This window comes from Chiloscyllium plagiosum, unplaced genomic scaffold (assembly GCF_037043375.1).
Source record: "Chiloscyllium plagiosum isolate Xiang-an unplaced genomic scaffold, Cpla_swu_hap1 HiC_scaffold_20, whole genome shotgun sequence".
In the NCBI taxonomy this organism is placed as follows: domain Eukaryota; kingdom Metazoa; phylum Chordata; class Chondrichthyes; order Orectolobiformes; family Hemiscylliidae; genus Chiloscyllium; species Chiloscyllium plagiosum.
Genome location: NW_028270158.1, coordinates 43,901,280 through 43,925,901, shown reverse-complemented (window position 1 = coordinate 43,925,901; position 24,622 = coordinate 43,901,280). Strand labels below are relative to the sequence as shown.

Here is a 24,622-nt window from a genome sequence, read left to right as displayed (position 1 = left end):
GAAATGCAGGTTGGGGGGAAGAGGAGCTGAAATTTTGATGTAAATAGGTACTGGGAGAATGGCAGGATAGAGGGATTTAAGGGTTTCTAACTGATGTAATGATCACAGTTCTTGGATTAGCTGGAGGTGGGGGAAATGAGGAACAAATCAATATTGGAGAAATGAAAATTGGCTGCTGCAACATCCAGCTAAAGGAGGTAAAGAACTGACAACATGAAGGGATCTTGAAAGCAAGCATACAAATGTCTTAAACTCAATTTGTCCAGGCACCAGAAACTAATGGGAGTTGTTAAAGGCAGAGGTAATTGGAATAATTGGGAGCCTAAAATGGACCAGGAAGAATCAGAGAATCAAACTGCACAGAGGAGATGATCAGATCATTGAATGGCAGAGCAGACCTAATGGGCTGAATGGCCTCATTCAGCTCCTATGTCTTATGGTCTTTTGGTCTTATAGTCTTAAGCCATTGGTGCATTGTATTGGTGTTGGTATCCAGTTAGAACCAGTCCTCCCATCTTGTGCTGTAACCATTCTATGGTTCTGTATATGACACAATAATACACAAGGCAAGGGTCAGTAAAGTCTCCTAACAGCGAAAGGAGAAATTAATTTTAACAACTTGCAGTGATATTTAATGTGGTAAAATGACCCAAGATGCTTCACACGAGCATTAGCAAACAAAATTAGACACTGAAGCACATAAGGTCAAATTAGGGCAGATGACCAAATGCTTGGTCTAAGAGGGAAGGTGTTAAACACATCATAATGGAGCAGAGTGAACCAAATACATTTTGAAAGGGTATTTAGGATTTAGGGTCTCTCCACTGGAAATAGAGCCATTATAATGTTCGGGTGATTAAAACTGGAACTGGATAAGAGACTAGAATTCAAGGAGTACAGAGAGTTAGAGGGTTTTTACAGCTTGATGTGATCGATAGAGTGTAAGACAGTGGAAAGAGATAGAAACAAATTGGTCACACAAAACAATGCAAGTTTGATCAGATCTTTTGAAAAGCCAGAGGTGGGACTCAAAGTGAAGCTCTTCTCTCTCCTGTTTAAGAGAATACAATCATATCTTGTTTTTGAACATTTGTCCCCCCTGCCACCCTGTTAACAAAAAAGCACTTCGCAACTCGGGAATAGCTCATGGCACTGAAGCAGTCATAGAGACATAGAGAGGTACAGCACAGAAACAGACCCTTTGGTCCAACTCGTCCTTGCCCAAGTGAGGGGGTCAGCGCAGCCAGTACCCACCTGGCCTGAACAAGAGAAACAGACACTTTCAATCATCCTAGTTAGTCAGGCCTTGGAGCAACAGTCCACTCAGTCTGCTCTTCTTGAGAAAGAATAAAGTTACATACAAATCTCCCCACCAGAGCTTCCGTTTATATCCCCCTGGATCCAGAAATATGTCACCACTTAAATTGGGGTGTCATTAAGGCATCAATTAGTCACTTTATAAATCGTCCACTTTAATTCTAATTAGGTTGACTGCATCATTTACCAGCAAACAGTTAGCTGCATCATAAATAATATAGACTCAAAGAGCTTGTGGTAGAGTCCCTACCTCTTAGCCAGGAGGGCCGGGTTCACATCCTAGCTGTAACATCCTTGATTAGAAAATATTTAGACTGCCAGCCTATGAAGGATACATCATCCTCAACTCTCACATTCTCCCCTTCCTTCCAGGACAAATCACAGGATTGGGAGATTCCTAAATCTTTAACGGAGTGTGCTGTTAGCGAACATGCTGCCCTGTGCAATTAATACAACACTACCCTGGAAATCCTCACACAGTAGAGAGTTTGATTTCGGTGGATCGAATGGGAACCTTACAGCGAATCGCTGTGCTGTTTCATGCACCTGTGATGTATCTGAATGGATCAGTCCTACCTCTTTCTTAGAAACCAGTTCTTACCGAGAGGTTCAAGGCGCTAGAAGTTGTAGGAAAGGTTCACAGTTTCCCAAGAAAAGGTTGATATTGTCACAGTGGGACTTGACATCAGTCTTCAATGGGAAATGCTCCTGTTACCGTGCTGGCTGCATGGGGGACGTCCAGCTAGTATTCCCGAATAAGATGCTCATGTTGCACATTAAAGAGTCAGAGGAGGAGTTTCAGTTCTGATTAAACAAAGAAAAGCTGATGCCGGAGTTTCAGCTATTCCTAAGACTTTCCACGACAGCACCCATTGTTCACCTGTAAACTATCAGGGGCACTGCAAGCACATTTACATAGCTGCAGCTCCCACCAGCTGCCGAGGTTTTGATACAGACCTATCCTCTTGAGGCATTGTATTTCTCGCCAGATGCAGCCACAATAACCCAATGTTCCCAATATTATTATTATCTCAGGAATCATCAAGCTTCAAGCTAATTGTATTTCTTGCTGTTTTCTTTGTGTAAGTAACTTTTATTTCCATCATTTATCTTCTTCTTTGTTAATGATTTTCATGTTGAAAGCATGTCTTTTTTTTTACTTTAATGTGTTAAACACTTCTTCGGAATGTTGCTGGAGATTCTTCTCTGGAAGTTGGGGGGGGGGGGGAAAGATTACAGTCTTGACTTGACCCTTCCTAACTCTCTCAATAGCTAAAGTCAGACTGGAATTTGTTGTAGCTGATTTTTCACAGAATCACAGTAAGCGGCCATTCAGTCCATTGTGGCTGCACTAGCCCTTTAATAAGCGTCTCAGTTGGAGCCATTTTCTTTTCCTTGTCCTGATAATCCTACATACTGTTCCTCTTCAACCACCTAACTCTGTTTTTGAGAGGCTAGATTGAATCTGCCTCCATCACATTCTCAGGCAGTGCATTCCAGACCCTGACCGCTCAACTGTGTGAAAAAAGATTTTCCATATCTCTTTGATTCTTTTATAAAATGTTTTAAATCTGTGTCATTTCATTCTTGATCCTGTCCTCGAATGTTTTCTCCCTATTTTCTCAGCCTTGACTGCTCACGATTTCGATTACCTAATTCAGATCTCTCTCAGCCTTCTTCAAGAACAGTCCCAGTTTCTCCAACCTATAGCTTCCTAACTGAAGTTCCCCATTCCTCGAAATAACCTCCTGCTGTGATGTTTTTAGATTAGATTAGATTACTTTACATTGTGGAAACTGGCCCTTCGGGCCAACAAGTCCACACCGACCCGCCGAAGTGCAAACCACCCATACCCGTACATTTACCCCTTACCTAACATTACGGACAATTTAACATGGCTAATTCACCTAACCTGCAGGTCTTTGTGACTGTGGGAGGAAACCGGAGCTCCCGGAGGAAACCCACGCAGACACGGGGAGAATGTGCAAACTCCACACAGTCAGTCACCTGAGGCGGGAATTGAACCTTGGTCTCTGGCGCTGCGAGGCAGCAGTGCTAACCACTGTGCCACCGTGCCGCCCACCGTGATGTGCTGCAATCTAGCTTAATTTATCGTCAGATCATTCTCCTCACCTCTGTAGACTTTCTCAAGTGGGGTAGATAGTTTATTTATTTGCCTCATTGTTGCATCTTGGAATCCAAGCTGAATTCAGTTTTGATGGTAATCTGAAAACAGTTCACTAAGCCACAATCGTTACAGCTTGCCATTCCTTTTACTGTAGGGAAACTATTTTTAAGTCCAACATAACTACAGTAGTGAGTAGAATGGGTTCTTTCTTGATTATATGTTTTATTGAGCTCTATCTCTTGATTAAACTTGAAATATAAGCCATAAGTATTAATTTAACCTGGAGCAGTGTTTTGTACTTTCTGGGTCTGTAGATTGAAAGAAACAAAAATGGCCTTTAGTAGAGTGATATGCTCTTCTTGTCGGATGTGGGAGTTTAGGGAGAGTTTACAGGTTACTGAGGATTATATCTGCAATAAATGCCGTCGGTTGCGAATCAGATTGAATAGATCAGTTGGAGAGACAGTTAGCGGCAATGAGGAATTTACAAGAGCAAGGGGATGTGATGGGTGGCAGTTATAGGAAGGGGGTAAGTCTCAGATACAGTCACATAGATGGGTTAACTCCAGGAAAGGTAAGAGAGGTTGGCAGGTAGTACAGGACTCTTCTGTGGTTATGCCCATTTCAAACAGGTATGCTGTTTTGGAAAATGTAAGGAGTGATGTATTCTCAGGGGAATGTAGCACAAACAGCGAAGCTTCTGGTATTGAGACTGGCTCTAATGTAATGAGGGGTACATTGGGTTCCAAGCGATCGATTGTATTGCATAGAACATTACAGCGCAGTACAGGCCCACTGACCAGACATACCAATCTGAAGCCCATCTAACCTACACTATTCCATGTATGTCCATATGTTTGTCAAATGATGACTTAAATGCACTTAAAGTTGGCTAATCTACTACCATTGCAGGCAAAGCATTCCATACCCTTACTACTCTCTGAGTAAATAAACTACCTCTGACATCTGTCCTCTATCGATCACCCCTCAATTTAAAGCTATGCCCCCTCGTGCTCGCCGTCACCATACTTGGAAAAAGGCTCTCCCTGTCCACCCTATCTAACCCTCTGATTATCTTATATGTCTCTATTAAGTCACCTCTCAACCTTCTTCTCTCCAACAAAAACAGCCTCAAGTCCCTCAGCCTTTCCTCGTAAGACCTCCCCTCCATACCAGGCAACATCCTAGTAAATCTCCTCTGTATTCTTTCCAAAGCTTCCACATCCTTCTTATAATGTGGTGACCAGAATTATACACAATACTCCAAGTGTGGCCGCACCAGAGTTTTGTACAGCTGTAGCATAATCTCATGGTTCCGGACCTCGATCCCTCTATTAATAAAAGCTAAAACACACCTGGTGTTAGGGAACTCTCTGCTCCGAGGTACAGGCAGACATTTCTGTGGCCAGCAGCGAAAAATCAGAATGGTGTGTTGCTTCCCTGGTGTCAGGATCAAGGATGTCTCAGAGAGAGTGCAGAATGTTCTCAAGGGGGAGAAGGGGCCAACAGGAGATCATTGTACACATTGGAACCAACAACTTAGGAAGGGAAAAGGATGAGATTCTTAAGGAAGATTACAGAGAGTTAGGCAGGAATTTAAAAAGGAGGTCCTCGAGAGTAGTAATATCTGGATTACTCCCGGTGCTATGAGCTAGTGAGGGCAGGAATAGGAGGTTAGAGCAGATGAATGCATGGCTGAGGAGCTGGTGTATGGGAGAAGGATTCACATTTTTGGATAATTGGAAGCCGTTTTGGCGTAGAAGTGACCTGTACAAGAAGGACGGATTGCACCTAAATTGGAAGGGGACTAATATACTGACAGGGAGATTTGCTAGAGCTGCTCAGGAGGATTTAAACTAGTAAGGTGGGGGGGTGGGACCGAGGGAGACAGTGAGGAAAGAGATCAATCTGAGACTGGTACAGTTGAGAGCAAAGGCGAGTCAAACAGTCAAGGCAGGCAGAGACAAGGTAGGACTAATAAATTGCATTTATTTCAATGCAAGAGACCTAACAGGGAAGGCAGATGAACTCAGGGCATGGTTAGAAACATGGGACTGGGATATCATAGCAATTACAGAAACATGGCTCAGGGATGGGCAGGTGTGGCAGCTTAATGTTCCAGGATACAAATGCTACAGGAAGGACAGAAAGGGGGGCAAGAAAGGAGGGGGAGTGGCATTTTTGATAAGGGATAGCATTATAGCAGTGCTGAGGGAGGATATTCCCGGAAATACATCCTGGGAAGTTATTTGGGTGGAACTGAGAAATAAAAAAGGGATGATCACCTTATTGGGATTGTATTATAAACCCCCTAATAGTCAGAGGGAAACTTGCAAGGAGATCTCAGTTATCTGTAAGAATAGTAGGGTGATTATTGTAGGCGATTTTAACTTTCCAAACATAGACTGGGACTGCCATAGTGTTAAGGGTTTAGATGGAGAGGAATTTGTTAAGTGTATACAAGACAATTTTCTGATTCCGAATGTGGATGTACCTACTAGAGAAGGTGCAAAACTTGACTTACTCTTGGGAAATAAGGCAGGGTAGGTGACTGAGGTGTCAGTGAGGGAGCACTTTGGGGCCAGCGACCATAATTCTATTTGTTTTAAAATAGTGATGGAAAAGGATAGACCAGATCTGAAAGTTAAAGTTCTAAATTGGAGGAAGGCCAATTTTGACGGAATCAGGCAAGAATTTTCAAAACATGATTAGGGGCAGATGTTCGCAGGTAAAGGGACGGCTGGAAAATGGGAAGCCTTCAGAAATGGGATAACGAGAGTTCAGAGAAAGTATATTCCTGTTTGGGTGAAAGGAAAGACTGGCAGGGAAAGGGAATGCAGGATGACTAAAGAAATTGAGGGTTTGGTTAAGAAAAAGAAGGAAGCATATATCAGGCATAGACAGGATAGATCAAGTGAATCCTTAGAAGAGTATAAAGGCAGTAGGAGTATACTTAAGAGAGAAATCAGGAGGGCAAAAAGGAGACATGAGATAGCTTTGGCAAATAGAGTTAAGGAGAATCTAAAGGATTTTTACAAATACATTATGGACAAAAGGGTAACAAGGGAGAGAACAGGCCCCCACAAAGATCAGCAAGGCGGCCTTTGTGTGGAGCCGCAGGAGAGGGGGCAGATACTAAACGAGCATTTTGCATCAGTGTTTACTGTGGAAAAGGACATGGAAGATATAGAATGTAGGGAAATAGATGGTGACATTTTGAAAAAATGTCCATATTACAGAGGAGGAAGTGCTGGACGTCTTGAAATCATAAAAGTGGATAACTCCCCAGATGTACCTTAGAACTCTGTGGGAAGGTAGGGAAGTGATTGCTGGGCCTCTTACTGAGATATTTGTATCTTCAATAGTCACAGGTGAGGTGCCAGAAGACTGGAGACTGGCTAACGTGGTGCCACTGTTTAAGAAGAGTGGTAAGGACAAATCAGGGTATTGAGTACAGGAGTTGGGAGGGCATGTTACTGCTGAACAGGACATTGGTTAGGCCACTTTTGGAATATTGTGTGCAATTCTGGTGAGCCTGACATCGGTGGTGGGCAAGTTGTTGGAGGGAATCCTGAGGGACATGTATTTGGAAAGGCAAGGACTGATTAGAGATATTCAACATGGCTTTATGCGTGGGAAATCATGTCTCACAAACTTGATTGAGTTTTTTGAGGAAGTAACAAAGAGGATTGATAAGGGCAGAGCGGTGGACATGATCTATATGGACTTCAGTACGGTGTTTGACAAGATTCCCCATGGGAGACTGGTGAGCAAGCTTAGATTTCATGGAATACAGGGAGAAGTCACCATTTGGATAGAGAACTGGCTGCAAGGTAGAAGACAGGGTGGTGATGGAGGGTTGTTTTTCAGACTGGAGGCCTGTGACCAGGGGAGTGCCACAAGGATTGGTGCTGGGTCCACTACTTTTCATCATTTATATTAATGATTTGGATGTGAGCATAAGAAGTATAGTTAGCAAGTTTGCTGATGACACCAAAATTGGAGGTGTAGTGGAGAGTGAAGAAGGTTATCTCAGATTACAATAGGATCTTGATCAAATGGGCCAATGGGCTGATGAGTGGCAGATGGAGTTTAATTCAGATAAATGTGAGGTGCTGCATTTTGGGAAAGTAAATCTTAGCAGGACTTATACACTTAATGGTAAGGTCCTCGGGAGTGATGCTAAATAAAGAGACCTTGGAGTGCAGGTTCATAGCTCCTTGAAAGTGGAGTTGCAGGTAGATAGGATAGTGAAGAAGGCATTTGGTATGCTTTCCTTTATTGGTCAGAGTATTGAGTACAGGAGTTGGGAGGTCATGTTACTGCTGAACAGGACATTGGTTAGGCCACTTTTGGAATATTGTGTGCAATTCTGGTCTCCTTCCTATCAGAAAGATGTTGTGAAACTTGAAAGAGTTCAGAAAAGATTTACAAGGATGTTGCCAGGGTTGGAGGATTTGAGCTACAGGGAGAGGCTGAACAGACTATGACTGTTTTCGCTGGAGCATCAGAGGCTCAACCTTATTGAGGTTTATAAAATCATGAAGGGCATGGATAGGATAAATAGACAGTCTTTTCCCTGGGCTGGGGGAGTCCAGAACTAGAGGGCGTAGGTATAGGGTGAGAGGGGAAAGACATAAAAGAGACCTAAAAGGCAACCTTTTCATACAAAGAGCTGCCAGAGGATGTGGTGGAGGCTGGTACAGTGCAACATTTAAAAGGCATCTGGATGTGTATATGAATAGGAAGGGTTTGGAGGGATATGGGCTGGGTGCTGGCAGGTGGGACTAGATTGGATTGGGATATTGGTTGGCCTGGATGAGTTGGACTGAAAAGACTGTTTCCGTGCTGTACATTTCTATGACTCTATGACTAATCTCTAAACTGGTAACTGAGGGGATTCTGCTTGTTGTCCACATTCTGCCACAGGCTTAAATGATGCATCAAAATTTTCAACTGGCTTGTCTTTCACTCCTGGAGTATTTAGCGTTCCCAATCCTTTGATTCAATTCTGAATTTTTAAAAAAATCAGTTTCATATATAAATTTCAGATTCATAACATGCTTGTCTATGTAACAATGTGCATTCTTGGTTTTGGATAATTTCTACTTCTCTTTTAGCTTGGCAGTAAGCTGTTCTTTTGATTATTCAGTTTGATCACTCCCCTTTGACCTTGTGTTTGAATTGATTAAGATTATAATGGTACTAGATTTAGCCATTCTATTTCCTCTGGCTGTACAGAGACTGCTGCTCCTGTGACTAGTATAAAATTGCCAGTGTCCATTGACTGTTATATTAACATTCTCATACTTTTATTTTATTTGTTATTTTCTCCAAGAAATGTGATTTATTCACTTTCCACCTGTCAAATGTAGAGGAATAGGGTAGGACAGTTGAATGTTATATGATAAAACCTCCAAGAACACATCAAACCAGAGCTGAAAAATTCAAGAAGCAAAGAGTCCAATTGTCTATGCCAACTCACCCTCTCCCTTAGCAATCTGCTCTCACTCCCTATAGTGTGGAAGCAGGCCATTCAGTCCACACCAACCTTGTGAAGAGCATTCCACCTAGACCCACTCCTCTACCCTATAACCCTGCATTCCCCATTGCTGTTCCAGCCTGCACATCTCTGGCCACTACAGGTAAATTAGCATGCTAATCCACCTAGCCTGCATATCACTGGCCACTACGGGTAAATTAGCATGCTAATCCACCTAGCCTGCACATCTCTGGCCACTACAGGTAAATTAACATGCTAATCCACCTAGCCTGCACATCTCTGGCCACTACGGGTAAATTAGCATGCTAATCCACCTAGCCTGCATATCACTGGCCACTACGGGTAAATTAGCATGCTAATCCACCTAGCCTGCACATCTCTGGCCACTACAGGTAAATTAGCATGCAAATCCACCTAACCTGCACATCTCTGCCAAACCAGAGCACCTGGAGTAAATACACATAGACGCAGTGAGAATGTGCAAACTCCACATGGACTGAGTTGAACCCAGGGCCCTGGTGCTGTGAGGCAGCAGTGCTAACCACTGAGCCACCACACCACTCTCTACCTCTCTCTTCTTTCAATAATGCTACCACTGCCTGCTGATTCTTTCCCTGTGGACCCTCTAACTCTCTCCCTGTGGATCCTTCCACCCTATCAGCTTCATCCTGCACTAAAATTTCCTCCTTTCTGGTCATACATTTTGCTTTTTGCCAACTGCTTCACCAACCACCCCTTTTTACCTTCTGCTCTGATATTCAAGTGAATGTGAGGTACACCAAAGAATTTGGAATGTGGTTATTGAACAAAACAGAGGCACAAATCTTTTATTCACTCTGAATTCATGTTGTGCATTTTAATCTTTCATACAATTTACAAAAGTTACAAATCATTTATTGAGGTATCAATGAACACAAGGTATCTATAAAACTCAAGTATAAACTATTCACATAATTCGTCAAAATTATAGTCACTACGAAATAAAATATTTTCAAAGACAACATGGAATCACAAAAAGTGGAGCTGGAAGCTTACTGAGTGAATCTTACAGATATACCTGTTTCCTGGCATTGCCTTGTGATGTTACTTCCATGTCACAGTAGATGTGAGGTTCATTTAAGAAAGAATCATATTTGAGAGATATTGATACACAGTGATTGTTGTTACAGAACCAAGGCTTTTCACACTGTGAGATCCTACATTAGGTTATCAGCGATCTGATTAGCTAGTGTTGGTTGAAGGAAGAAAGCTGCTAGAGCACTGGGAAATTTCTCCCGGTTTTCTTTGAATTATACTCAGGAATCCTTTGATGTTAACAAGCAGACAGGGCTTCAGTTTAAGGGCTTATCTAAATACCCATATCATCGACAGTGCAGTGCTGTCTTAGTATCAGAAAGAGGATGCACCTGCAATTGAGTGAGAATGAAATAAATGTTGGTTTTGGAGGGGGTACACAGCAGAAACACCAAAATGGTACCAGCTATCCAGGGCTTAAATGATAGGAGAGGTTACATAGCTGGTTTGTATTTAGATGGTTGATGGGGTGATCTAATCAAAGTACTTAATGTGACAAAGAGATTTGATAGGTTACATAGAGAAACTACTTTGTTTAGTGAAGGAACTTAGAAGACACTGATTTCAATTCATTCTGTTTTCCTGTCACCTGCTCACGCTGGGCTTTCAGTTCCAGTATCTGTCCGATCTGGTTTCTTTTGCTTTTCCAAAAGTAAGTGTCTGTTGAAAATGAGAAGAGAATTACACCAACTACAGCTCACTATAACATGTTACACAGAGCATGTCCATCAATAGCATTACCACCATGTTAATCAGGCCTACCCATATTTGCATTCTTCTTATCTTTATTCCCATTTTAAAAGGGGTTGCCTGTAAAATGCACTGATCAAAGTACTTAATGTGACAAAGAGATTTGATAGGTTACATAGAGAAACTACTTTGTTTAGTGAAGGAACTTAGAAGACACTGATTTCAATTCATTCTGTTTTCCTGTCACCTGCTCACGCTGGGCTTTCAGTTCCAGTGTCTGTCCGATCTGGTTTCTTTTGCTTTTCCAAAAGTAAGTGTCTGTTGAAAATGAGTTAATCACAAACTGCATGGAAGATAATTGGTGCCAGAATCAGGGGCACTAACCTGAAGGATTTAGCCTGCGTTAGGAATCGTCTCGCTTTATTTATTTCTCTGGAAAGCCTCTTTAAATCATCACCCTCAAATGCAGGTAGATTAGGATTCTGCAACCAGAAAATGTAGTTTTTAAAACAAGACATTCACTTGAGATCTCTGGTGGTGATACTCACCTTGAATCTGACAACAGGTTACTTTCCAAATGATAAGACCAAAGGAGCAGAAGTTAGGCCATTCGGCCCATCAAGTCTGCTCCGCCATTCGATCATGGCTGATAGGTTTTTCAACCCCATTTTCCCACTTTCTCCCTGTAACCTTTGATCTCTTTGGCAATCAAGAACTTATCTATTTCTATGTTAAATATATTCAATGACCTGGCCTCCACAGCCCTGTGTGGCAATGAATTCCACATATTCACCACTCTCTGGCTAAAAATATTTCTTCTTATCTCCATTCTGAAGGTATTCCCTTTACTCTGAGGCTGTGCTCTCAGGTCCTCGTCTCTTCTGCCAATGGAAACATCTTCCCAACGTCCACTCTGTCCAGGCCGTTGAGTATTCTGGAAGTTTTCTGAACATCACACCAAGTACATTGTGACACGCTGCAAGGGTGCATCCATTTCTAAAGTATTGCTACAATAAATATTATAAATAAGGATAGATGTATTGGCACAAGTCCCAGGCAGAATGGAGATGATTGACAGGGAAATGATCCAATGATGCCTGGAGGTTACATTGCTGGGATTGATTTTACGGACAACAATGACGACTCACCCCTCACGGTGTTACACTGAAGAAATAACCCTTAACTGGAAGGAAGTGGAATGAGTGGAGAGTGTCAAGCTCCAGGGAGTGGTCATCTACAACAAGCTTCCTTGGACTGTTCAGGTGGACGCACTGGTTACAAAGGCCCAGCAACATTTCTTCTTCCTCAGGCAGCTGAGGAAATTTGGCATGACAGCGAATACCCTTGCCAACTTTTATAGGTGCGCCATCGAGAGCATTCTGTCTGGATGTATCACTTCCTGGTATGGCAACGGTACCATTCAAGATTGGAGATGGTGACAGAGAGTGGTGAACTCAGCCCGGACAATCACAAAGGCCAACCTCCCATCTATAGAATCCATCTACCAGACCCACTGTCAAGGAAAGGCCGCTAGCATTCTCAAAGATCCATCCCACCCTGGCAATGTTTTTCTACAACCTCTACCATCAGGGAGAAGGTACAGAAACCTGAACATAAGCACCAGCCGGGTTCGTAACAGTTTCTACCCTACTGTTGTTAGAATACTGAATGGACTCACAAACTCTTAACATTTGTATGTACCCGTGTTTTTGTTTTTGCTGCTGCTTACCTATTATTTACTTAACTACGCTACTTAACTATGTGATCTGCTCGCAAAACAAAGCTTTTCACTGTGCCTTGGTACACATGACAATAAATTCAATTCAATTCAATTCATTTCTTAATTCTGATCGGTGTAGATTGCAAAGACTTTGTTTGCCGCATGGCTAGACTCTGCTAAAAGTGCAGCATTGCCCCAGCTCATTTGCTGACATTACTGCAGTCAGCACTCAGTGTGCATGAATAATCATTGATAAATGTGGAAATTAGATTACAGCAAATAAATTAAAAGAAATGTCAGTGACATACGTCTTCATCTGAAAACCCTCCTGCAAGCATTTTGTGCGCTGCCAGCTGTCCATCAACAGCTCCATGGCAACGGTGGAAACGGCCTCCAGTCTGTGCTGCTAACTTCTTGAGGAACTCATTCGCTGTGCTGTCAACAAGGGAACCAGAAAATAATTGTCAAAGACAGAAAATTCTTCTCAAAATTAATACAGACTCAGAAGTAGCAGGAAGCGATTGGAAGGCAGTTTTCCTCAACAGTTTTTCACTGATCTGCAGTAAATGTTCAGCCAATAAGAATGGGTTTATCTTGCTTCCTGTTAAAGGGAACATGAAAGCATGGTGGTGATATCACTGGACTAGCAATTCTGGCTAACGCTCTGGGAACATGGGTTCCACATCAGCTGGTGCAATTTAAATTCGCATAACAAATCTGGAGTTGTAAAGAAATTATAAAGTAATAGATACCATGAAAACTATCACTGATTGTTGGGAAAAGAATCACGTTTGATCTTTTGGGGAAGGAAACCTTACCCAGTTTGGCCCCCATTACACTCCAGATCCACAGAAATGTGGTTGACTTTGCAAGGTACAGAAAAAAAAAGTACTTGGTAATTAACAAGAAGAGTCTCTTATCTTAACAAAATACAATTCATTGCATGATAGCAATCAGTGACAAGTTACACAATTAAATGTATATTGTTACAAAGGCTAGGAGGTGACCTGAGGTAACAAATCTGGCGCCTTCAAGATTCTAAGATATTCCATTTTGCTTTACCCAAGGCCTTTTGACACCTTAATACTTTCAGAACAATTAGTTTACTCAGTGTGCATAACCTCAAGATGTTTTTAATATTCTAATGTCAATTTTACAGTTTATTGTTTATACTGCTTTATTTATGGAGCCGTTATCTAATCTCTCAGTTTGTTTAGGAAGAGCAGCGCATTCAATTATATATAAAACTAAACCTTGCAGAGATTTAATAGAGGAGAAAGTGAGGACTGCAGATGCTGGAGATCAGAGTTGAAGAGTGTGATGCTGGAAAAGCACAGCCGGTCAGGCAGCATCTGAGGAGCAGGAGAATCGACATTTTGGGCATAAACCTCATTCCTGTTGAAGGACTTATGCCCGAAACATCGATTCTCCTGCACCTCAAATGTTGCCTGACCGACAGAGATTTAATAGAGGCAATTTGTCAAATTAAAGTGCACCTTTTTGCTTCTGCAGCTCAATAGCTCCAGTAACCCAGTGTGGGATTTGGAGAGGTGTGGGGTCCGATAGGTAGAGTGGGGAATCAGTCAGGTATTTGAGTGGAGGATAGAAAATCAGACAGGATGGGGATGGACAGTGGGGGAGTTTACAAACAACCCAAAAGGATGTTTGTTTGAAATGGGGATAGGCACAAGCAAAGAAGTTCAAGACTTTGCATGGATACATGCTGTAATGACAGCTGAGGGAGGACAATAATCACTCAGATGAGAGCTGCCACCCAACGCACCAGTTTACAAACCCGTCAAACCCAATGAAATTAAACCAATAAAATGAGTTTCAACAAAAAAATCTAGAAAGGTGACCACAAAACGTGCTAAGGCAACACAATCATCAGAGCAGAGACTCGACCACAACTATGGGGAATGCCTACTGTCTAGAAATTGCGAATGGGCTGTTTACTAACTGTACTAAATATATGGGTAAAAGCTCAGGTTAGTCCCCACTCAGCAGTATAAAGCCAGGACAAGGTGCTTTTATAAATCTAACACTGTATGGTACAGCACAGCTGCAAGTGAGCACCTTATTGGGTTGGGATATCTGGTTGGCATGGACGGGTTGGACCAAAGGGTCTGTTTCTGTACTGTAATCTCTATGACTCTATTCTCTATGTTTGGGAAGATGGAAAGGTCTTTCACTACAGTAAAGGCTAAGATAAGAATTAGGAGAACTGGTGGAGTCAGATCTGAATCAGGTCAAAATCTGAAATTGAAGTTTGCTTTTACAGTTATCTTGACACCCCAGTAAACTTTCCTTAACTGTCTATTTCAATAATCATGTGCAAGTTGGATATTTACCTGTAAAGAAAACATTCACAGGACAATGGGGAAAGAGGAACTAATTTAATAGCTCATTCAAAGAGTTAGAAAAAACATGTAGAATCATAGAATCCCTACACTGTAGAAACAGGCCATTTGGTCCATCAAGTTCACACCGACCCTCCGAAAAACATCTCACCCAGAACCATCCCCACTACCCTATCCCTGTAAATTCCCCATGACCAATCCACCTAACCTACACATCTTTGGACTAAAGAAGTCAACTAACTTTTATCTATGCTCTATGATAAGACCACCACATTTTAAATATCACTTAGAGAGTCTTTACAAACACAGAGATGTACAGCACAGAAACAGACTGTTTAGTCCAACTCGTCCATGCCGACCAGTCATCCTAGCCCAATCTAGTCCCATTTGTCATCACTTGGCCCTTATCCCTCTAAACCCTTCCTATTCATATACCCATCCAGATGCCCTTTAAATGTTGTAATTGTACCAGCCTTCACCACTTCCTCTGGCAGCTCATTCCCTACGTGCAACACCCTCTGAGTGAAAAAGTTGATCCTTAGGTCCCTTTTAAATTTTTCCCCTCTCACCCTAAATTTATGCCCTCTAGTTCTGGACTCCCCCACCCCAGAGAAAAGACCTTGTCTATTTATCCATGCCCCTTATGATTTTATAAACCTCCATCAAGGTTCAGGCAATACCATTCCACAGCAGAGCATAGGGTCACATCTCAGGGAAACACATGGTAGTCAGTCAATTCAGAGACTTACCTGTCCATACAATTGAAGGAAATGGTGTGAATTTTGACACCTCGGCCCTTGTTCATTTGTTGAGTTTCCTTCAAGATGAGACTACAACTGGTGTCTGGCTTTCCGTCAGTCAGCAGGTATATCCCTTGCACATCCAGAAACTGAAAGGCCCTCTACAGAATAATAAAGAACTTTGAGAAATATTTTGTAGAAATACTTGTAGTAATGATAGGCAGGATCAGCACAAGGAAAGCAGGCGCACTTCCTACCAAGAGGTTGTTAAAAGATCAGCCTCCAAAGCAATGACATAGGGGATGACTGCATTTAGGCATAAGGTGAATGAAACCTTCATCCATGCTCTAGTTTTACAGCCAGTTTCAACAGTTCAAACATGCTCGTGGCTGGCCTACTACTCTCTGCTGCCCCCATCCTAACTCTGGGCGGCACAGTGGCCCATTGGCTAGCATTGCTGCCTCACAGCGCCAGGGACCCAGGTTCCATTCCAGCCTCGGGCGACTGTCTGTGTGGAGTTTGCACATTCTCCCTGTGTCTGCGTGGGTTTGCTCCGGTTTCCTCCCACAGTCCAAAGATGTGCAGGTTTTGGTGGATTGATCATGCTAAATTTCCTGTAGTGTTAGGCGCTTTAGTCAGGGGTAAATGAGTCTGGGTGGGTTACTCTTCGGAGGGTTGGGCCGAAGGACCTGTTTCCACACTGTAGGGAATGCAATCTAATCTAAACAAAAATCCCTTCTGCCCTGTGCTTACTGACATGTTACACTGGCTTCTGATCTGTTAACAGGTCAGTTTTAAAATTCTCATTCCATTTTTCAAATCCCACCACGGCCTTGTTCTGATAGCTCTGAATCTTCTCTATCACTCTGCCCTCTGAGTGTATCTCTGTTTGTTTCTATAACTCTGACACTTCCTGGGTTTTCATTACTCCAACATTGGTGATTGTAATTCCAGCTGCCAGGATCTCAGTTCCCCTCAACAAACCTGCTCACTTCTCTCCCCACCTCAAAACAGATATCTAACAAAGCTTCTGGTCAGAAGTCCTAATATTGCTTTATCTGCTTTGGCGGCAAAGTTAGTTTAACAAGTCCTGTGAAGAAACCTGGGGTGATTAACTATTTCAATGGTGCAATGTGAATAAAACTAGCTGTTGTTTTTACAATTCGGTTAAGAAAGAGAAATCTAAACAACAAAACCAAGGATTATGTGAACAAGGTTTCAGTGTTTATCATGCACCTTTGACATTTCCATTTTCAGGTTGTAAAGGGAGAACACATTGGGATTAGTCAAGTCCAGGTGACCAGCTGGCTCCTGTGCCAGCTAAAGCTCAGATTGTGAAAGGCCTTAAAGATACTGCCTACATATTGGTATCACTATCCTTGCAATGCTGCCAACCCAAGTGTAAAACCTCACAAACATCCCAGTTACAAAGACATAAGAACAGAGGAGACAATGGGGTGTATGGAAAACCAACAGTTCCATCAAACCTGCCAGAGCAGGATTAAAAAATGCTGTGACACACTCTTGTACAGCCCTCACCAGAATCCCCCTCCCCCAGTAACCACCCACCACCCCCACCTGTTCACCACTACAGGTTACCATTCAGGCAAAAACAGACGGGAAATGTAAACTTGATACGGAAAAACATCTGGAAAACCTCTTTCGCTCCTTGCCATATGAAGCGATCTCAGCCCCAGTGGCAGACAGTCAGAGTCCAGCACACCAGCTGGTCACACAGGCACACTCATCTCTGGGAACAGAGCAATCTCCTAATTCCCAATCCATTCTTATTCTGACCTGGTTTAATCCCATGCCTCACAGTCATCCTCGATCTGTTAAACTAGAATCATCTCTTTTAATCAGCTGGTTAATTATATGACAAACCTCTACATCTACACTGCTGCAAACTAAATAGACTCAGCAAACATTCAAACATAATCTTTGCACTTCAAAATTGGCATCAACAGCCCCAACATATGTGGGCTTTGTGATGGAAAGGGCTAAACCAAACCTTTGTAAAAGGAAGGCTGACCTGTAAGGCCTCCAGGGTGCAAGTGTTTCCATGGGCAATGGTTCCTGAGGCCCACTGAACAGCGTCATGACATGTCTCATCAGTAGCCTCCACCAGAGATTCCTGCCAAGTGTCGACCCGCTCAGCAAAACACAGCAGGTTAAAGCTGCGACAAAAACACAATGGAATTATAGTGACAAGGCCAGTGAATTGCAAATTCTGCTTCTCTCTCTCCACATGTTACCAGTAATTTTATATCTTTTTATTCCAATGTTGGGCAGTTCGGTGCTCTATAATACAACGTGTGGGAGGACAAGCTGGGAAGGGTGTTAAAAAAAAACGGGATCCACAGGCTTATAAAGGGAAGTGATAAGTACAATAGGAAGAAAGTCATGGAAACCTTTATTAAACAACAGCTTGTGTTCAATTCTGAGCACTGCATTTTTGGACAGTCTTGAAGACTATGCAGAGGAGACCTACTGGAGTGAGGGTACCAAGGGTGAGGGAGTTCATAACATGGAGAAGCTGGGAATGTCCTCATCAGGCTGGGAAGATTAAGGGGCAGTTTCATCGTGGTATTCCTAATGAGGGATTTTGTATGAATAATTAAGGACAAATTGTTTCCAGTGGCATAAAGTTTGACAACCAAATAATGCAGATCTCAGAAACATGGCAAATGAACTAGAGACAATGAGGAAAATATATTTTGCAGGGAATTATTGTGATTTGGGATATTCTGCCTTAAAGGGCAGTGGAAGCAAATTCAACAGTAACTTTCAAAAGGGAATTTGACAAATTTTCAAAGTGGAACATTCGCAGAAGAAAGAGTAGAGGAGTGAGATTAATTGGATGCATCTATGAAAGAGCCAACACTAGCATAGTGGGCCAAATGGTCAACCTGTGTGCTGCAAGGTTCTATGACTCCACGTGTTCCATTTGTCACAGGGAAAAGTATCAAAGTTGGTTGAATACTCAGTTAAAACAAAGAAATGTCGATGCTGAAAGTGTGAAACAAAGACTAACAGAGCTAGAAAAACTGAGTACGTCTGGCAACATGTATAACGAGATAAATAGATGTAATATTTCATGTTCAGTTACCTGTCAGTATAGGCTCTGAGGAAGGGTCACTAAATTTGAAATACTCTATTTTTCTCTGCACAGATGCTGCCAGACCTGTTGAGTTTCTCCACAGCACTTTCTGTCTTTGTTGGGTTGAATATTTGTTCTCCAATGTGGTCTTAGTCAATATGCGAGAATTCACCACATTCAAGACCTAACCCACAGGAATAACTTAATTTTCCTCCCAACCCCAAAATATATTCTGCAGAAAAATCGCCAAAAATGGCAAAGTAAGAGAAATATTGAGAGAGTTAAAAAGCACCAAACTGAAGTACCTATGCTTGTGAATCATCAGTAGAAACCAGGCCTCTCAGTGCATTATCCTTCAGCAACAAATACAAGTGATAAAGGAATCACTTTATCCCACTATAGCTTCCTTTCCACTCCAGCTTACCTGTGGCTGTCCTTGCTGAGCTGTTCCCAGATCAGTGAAGTGAGCTCCTTTTTCAGGGCTGACAGGTAAGGGCTGGTGGAGCCCGAGGTATCCAGCAAAATACAGACTCTCTTCTCCAAGATTGTTCCAAACAGACATCTGCTTCCTAAATCAGGATATTTAAAGATGAAACATCAACACAGATAGACAATCACAGAGCAGAATATCCACAGGACTGCAATGTTACACAAACACAGGAAGCTGGTCTAGCAGCATCTGTGGAGAACAAAACAGTTAATGTTTTGAGTCCAGTATGACCTGTCTTTAACACTCTACTACTCTGAAGAAGTCATGCTAGATTTGATACATTAACTCTGTTTCTCTCCACAGATGCTGCTAAATCTGCTGAGTTTCTCCAGCATTCATTGTTTTACTTTCAGATCTCCAGCATCGGCAGCGTTTTGTTTTTATATGAAATCAGTTTCCTACTCTTGGCCAAAACCACTCCATGTAATAATCACAGAAATGCTTTCAGTTGGAACCCATTACCCAGCAATCACTGACACACAGTGGCCTCAAATTTAAAGATATTGTAAGTGTGTTTAAAACACCCCTGCACACTGTTCCTGACATCTCCTACTTGAACCCTGAAATCCTCTGAGACCTCAATGTTCATCCAATTTTGGTGGCTTGCGCACATCTCCCTCCTTTTGCCCTACCATTGGCGATGGTACCTTCAGTTACCATGACTATAAGCTCAGGACCTCCCTCTCTAAAGCGCTCCAGCTTGCAAATCTGTTAAACTTCTTGGGGTGTCACTTATCTTAAGATCTCATTTGGCTCCACATCAAATTATGTTTGACTGATGCTGACAATGTTTTCCTAACTTAAAGATGATTAAAAAGATGCAAGTTGTTGTTGCTTTCATGTGACCGTATCCTTACAGTCTCGGAGTGTGAGGGGGGAAAGGACTGAATTTAACTTACAATCCCCACCTGATAGCAGCCACTGTAATCGCTGCAGATATCGACTCAGAGTCCGTTCGATTTGTTCAATGTATTCTTCCAGCTCATGAAGCTGTAAGTGTAGATGCTTCATCACACCCTAGAACAGAAACCATGATACCAGTGACTCAACCATCAAACATTAAATCCTAATCAATCTGTGTTCCTGATCACATTGAAGCATTTCAAAGTTTCTTTACATCCAGTCATTTCTTGTGTCAGGCATGTCTTCTTGTGAAGACAACCCATAATCAGCAATGAGAGAAATGCACCAGCTGAGGGACACATGCTAGCCAAGAAGAACAAGAGAACCTCCTGCTCTTTTTTTCAGTGGTCAAGGGGCCAAGCTGGTCAGATGGAATTAATTTACAATTAGACAGGATCTGATGTTAATTTACAATTAGTCAGGATCTGATGTTAATGTACAATTAGACAGGATCTGATGTTAATGTATAATTAGTCAGGATCTGATGTTAATTTACAATTAGACAGGATCTAATGTTAATTTACAATTTGACAGGATCTAATGTTACTGTACAATTAGACAGAATCTGATTAGCATGAGGGGCTAAATGGCCTCCTCTTCTTTCTATATTTCTAACTTCTTCTATTATAATTCCCTGTTATGACAAATACAATCAGTTTAGACAGTATTTCAGTATATCTTCAATATAAAGATATACATGAATAAAAATATAGTTACAGGTCCACCCTTCCATTGTAATGTGGCATCTTTACCATCAGTGTTATGGTAGGAGGGTGTTCACAGTTAACATCTCACACAAAGTGCGGGGCAATGCTGCACTCCTGTCACGCACTAAAATGTTCGCCCAAAGTTTCTGGGATTTAACCCACAACATTCTCATTCAGAACTAAGCCAAACATCACTGGCATAAGTTGGAGAACTTAAAAGAACATATAAACTCCTTCAGGAATTTCCAATTACTTTTAACATTTGGAACTTGTAATCTTGGGAAATGTTGACGAATTATTCTTTTTCCATTTAGTTTTCCTGTATAAAATCAAGACACTTACCCTCATGTAAGACCAGGGCACTTTCCCTTGTGTAAGACCAGGACACTTAGTAAGACCAGGGCATTCTCCCTAGTGTAAGACCTCACTAGTGGTATCAACTACCCTTTAGTCCCCTGTTCAAAAGGGCATATGACATGTTGACCGCAAGTGCTGATTGGAAATTCTGTCATTGAGATAACATCTTCCACATCCTCAGGATGTTAAAAGCACTTTATAGCCAATCAAATGTCATCACTGTTGTAATGTAGAAGATATAAGACCATAATATGTAGGAGCAGAAGTAGTCCATACAGACCATTCGATGACATCATGGCTGAGCTGATAATCCTCATCTATGGTCAACCTCCAAATGGAAACATCCAACAAAGAAATGTGAAAATGACACAATATTCACCCTTGAGTGTTGGTTGAAAGATAAATGTTGTTCCCAGGATATAGTATGAAATGCTTGGAAAAATGCAGTGGAATCATTCATGTCCAACTGAGAGGGAAGTTGCTGTGTTGATATAAGAAGGCAGCCCCAGTATTGCAGCGCTCCTTCAGTATTGGACTGGGAGCGCCAGCCAGGATCAAGTGCTCAAGTGGAACTTGAACATAACCTCCTTACTCAAATGTAAAAGTGCTAGCCACTGAGTCACGGTTGACAATGAACTACTATGATTGTTGCTGTGATTTTCCTCCAGGTCATAGACTGAACTGCACATGACAACACCAAAATAAGATAGCAATGATTTATATTATGACAATTGACTGAAAGAAGACAGGCTGATTCAGCCTTTTGGCTGGAACATACATTGATTTCCACACTGGGGAAGGTTGCACAATACTTTGCGGAGACTCTTTTGCGTATGCTCCTCACAAGTTGCTTCGTGTGCACGCAGTCCAGGCCCGAGACGAGTTTGTGCAGATCCAATCCCAGCTTCTTAATACCGAACTTCTGCAACCACTTTAAATAAATAGAGCAATAAGTCTATGAGAACAATGTTTCGGAGAGAATTATTGCTCAAAACTCCCCTTCCCTACTTCCTTCTCCTGAAACTACAAAACACTAGAGCCACTGTCAGGATTTTTAAAAAATCGTTACTGGTCGGGACATTGTGTCAGCGAAAGGAACAAAGGTATCAAAACATGTGAGGCTGTCGAAATAAAATCAGATACCACAGAGAAAGTGCTTGTTTATGAAGAAGGGCATTCTTTAACCAGTGAATGACCTCCCCCCATACATTTCTAACTTTTAACCAGGATACAGTTCCACAACCAGTGGCAATCCTTCCAATGAAGAGCCAAATTTGGGGAATCAGAGGGTTAGTTGGCTGTTTGAGAACCTCAATATCTGTTCTCATCCCATCTCCTTAAAAGGGGGGAGGGAGATGTCTGAGCAGCAAGACAATGCACAGGAATCAGGATGAAGAAAATTTAGATTTGATCAAATAATCAAATTCAACCTGTCAGGTCAAGCCTGAAAATCTGACATTATTGTTGTGGTGACTGAGCACTCGGACAGGGTTGGACAGGAAGCTCCTGCACTGGAGAGTGGGGCTTTTCTCTGGCTGCTTCCAGGGGTTGGGGGTGGTGATCTTGGATAGACTTAGTCTGTAGCTCTGTTGTAAAATGGGCTTTGTGAGTTTGCTGATTTCATTTATGAATAACAGCTTGAGAATCTGAATTCAGCTTAAAAATGAAACTTGGAATTAAAAGAGCTAGTCTCAGAGAGAGAACAAAAATCAGCAGGTTGGTACAGAAATCTAACGGGTTCATTGAGGAAGGAGAGCTGCCACCCTTACATGGTCTGGTCCTGTACATAATTCCAGTTCTACACCATCACATAACAACTCTTTGAAGTGACTGAGCATTCAACAGCATTAAAAACGAAAAACAGAAGCTGGTGGAAAAACTCAGCGAGTATCTGGCAGCAGCTGTGAGAGAAATCAGAGTTAACGTTTCGAGTCCAGTGACCCTTTTTCAGAACCCTGGTCCTGAACAGGTTCTGAGGAAGGTTCACTGGTCTCAAAATGTTAACTCTGATTTCTCTCCACAGATGCTGCCAGGCCTGCTGAGAATTTGTAGCAATTTCTGTTTTTGTTTCTAATTTCCAGCCTCCATAATTCTTTCAGTTTATTGTTTAGTCCTCAATAACGTTAACGTTGGAGAAGAAGGCCTTCTGTGTGATAAAGGCCAAGCTTGCTAAAGATGCAAACATCCTAAAAATTAATCTCTAAAAAAAAATGTGATAAAAAAGCTGCACATCTGAGAAACTCTGCATGCCAAATCCCAGCTCTGTGGGACAAATACAGCATACCGCTGAAGTTGAACAAATCTCCTCTTCTTTTGGCAAGTATACAAAGGGAATGGTCTTCCTCATATTCTTCATCTTCGGATATTTCTGATAGACTGCGCCTTCCAACAGCAATAGAAACAACTCTCAGTACCCAAAACTTAGTGTACAAACTAAAGAATTATCTTCAGCATTAATCAGTCACAAAATAATAAATACATAGCACCTTCAAGATGCAGATTTATGGAGCATTTTAAAGCAGAATTGTGCAGGAATATGGGAATGAAAGAGGGTGGAGTGAGACTAATTGCATAGCTCTTTCAAAGAAACAGTGCAGACACAATGAGCTGAATGGTCTCTCTTTGTGCTGTGAGTCTTTATTGAATTTCTACACTATCTCAGCAGCACACACAGCTTCTGTGCCCCTGGGAGACTAACCCGCTTGGAGTCTAACTCCGAGACAGCCACCACATCAGCAATCTGAAGTGGGGCTTGAGTTTTTTTGATCCAGAAATGACATTTGAGTCACTGAGACACGATTATTTTGGAGCTGGAATCAGGTCTGTTCTGCACCACACAGGCTTGACAATGCACAATGGTGAACTCACCGACCTTATTCCTGTCCTCTGTGTAAAACATCAACTTTGAAACCTTTGCTGTTTTGTGCGGCTTAGTGCGATTTTCCACAGAGGAGTGAATCCACTTCTTATTGGGACGAGCTGGAACAAACATTTTACAAATATTATTAATGCATGCTTGTTTTCCCTTCTCAATCTGAGAAGGTCTTGAATAAATTCAGAGAAGATGGTTGTCTAGTTGTAACATCATTGGATGAGTAATCCAGACGCCTAGGCTAATGCACCATAGTAGCTTAGTTAACTTCAATTAGTAAAATCTGGAATATAAAGTTGGAGAGCATGACAATTATCACTGATTATAGTAAAAACCCATTCAGAGAAGGAAAACTGCCTTCCATACAATGTGTGTGATTCTAACTAACCTCTGAATGGTCGGGTAAACCAAGGGCAATTAGGGATGGGCAAAAAGTGCTGACTTCACCAGCAACATCTTCAACTCAAGAATGATTACAGGTAAAATGGATGACAAAGATTATCCGCAAATGAAAAACAGATTCAGGCAGAAACAAAATGTCCCCAGCATCAGTGACAGAGAGATCAGGAACGAGGAAATGAATCAAGGAACATATCTGTTCAAGGAGCAGGAGAGGGAGTGGGGGTCAGGGAGCAGGAGAGGGTGTTGAGGTCAGGGAGCA

General features: G+C 42.0%; 1 protein-coding gene across 4 annotated transcripts in view; it reads right to left on the bottom strand.

The window, feature by feature from the left end:
* Positions 1–9,785: 9,785 nt before the first annotated feature.
* Positions 9,786–24,622, bottom strand: part of vwa3a (von Willebrand factor A domain containing 3A) — a 46,129-nt gene continuing 31,292 nt past the window's right edge. For 2 of the 4 annotated variants that reach the window (XM_087997892.1, XM_087997891.1), the window contains 10 exons: positions 23,958–24,068; positions 23,374–23,471; positions 21,868–22,020; positions 20,031–20,139; positions 19,057–19,201; positions 17,565–17,709; positions 15,542–15,693; positions 12,741–12,867; positions 11,097–11,194; positions 10,696–11,030 (listed from right to left, as the gene is read on the bottom strand). In XM_087997892.1, coding sequence (XP_087854018.1) covers positions 10,964–11,030; positions 11,097–11,194; positions 12,741–12,867; positions 15,542–15,693; positions 17,565–17,709; positions 19,057–19,201; positions 20,031–20,139; positions 21,868–22,020; positions 23,374–23,471; positions 23,958–24,068 — 1,205 coding nt within the window. In that variant the 3' untranslated portion in view covers positions 10,696–10,963. The other 2 variants (XM_087997894.1, XM_087997893.1) reach the window with 2 other exon arrangements.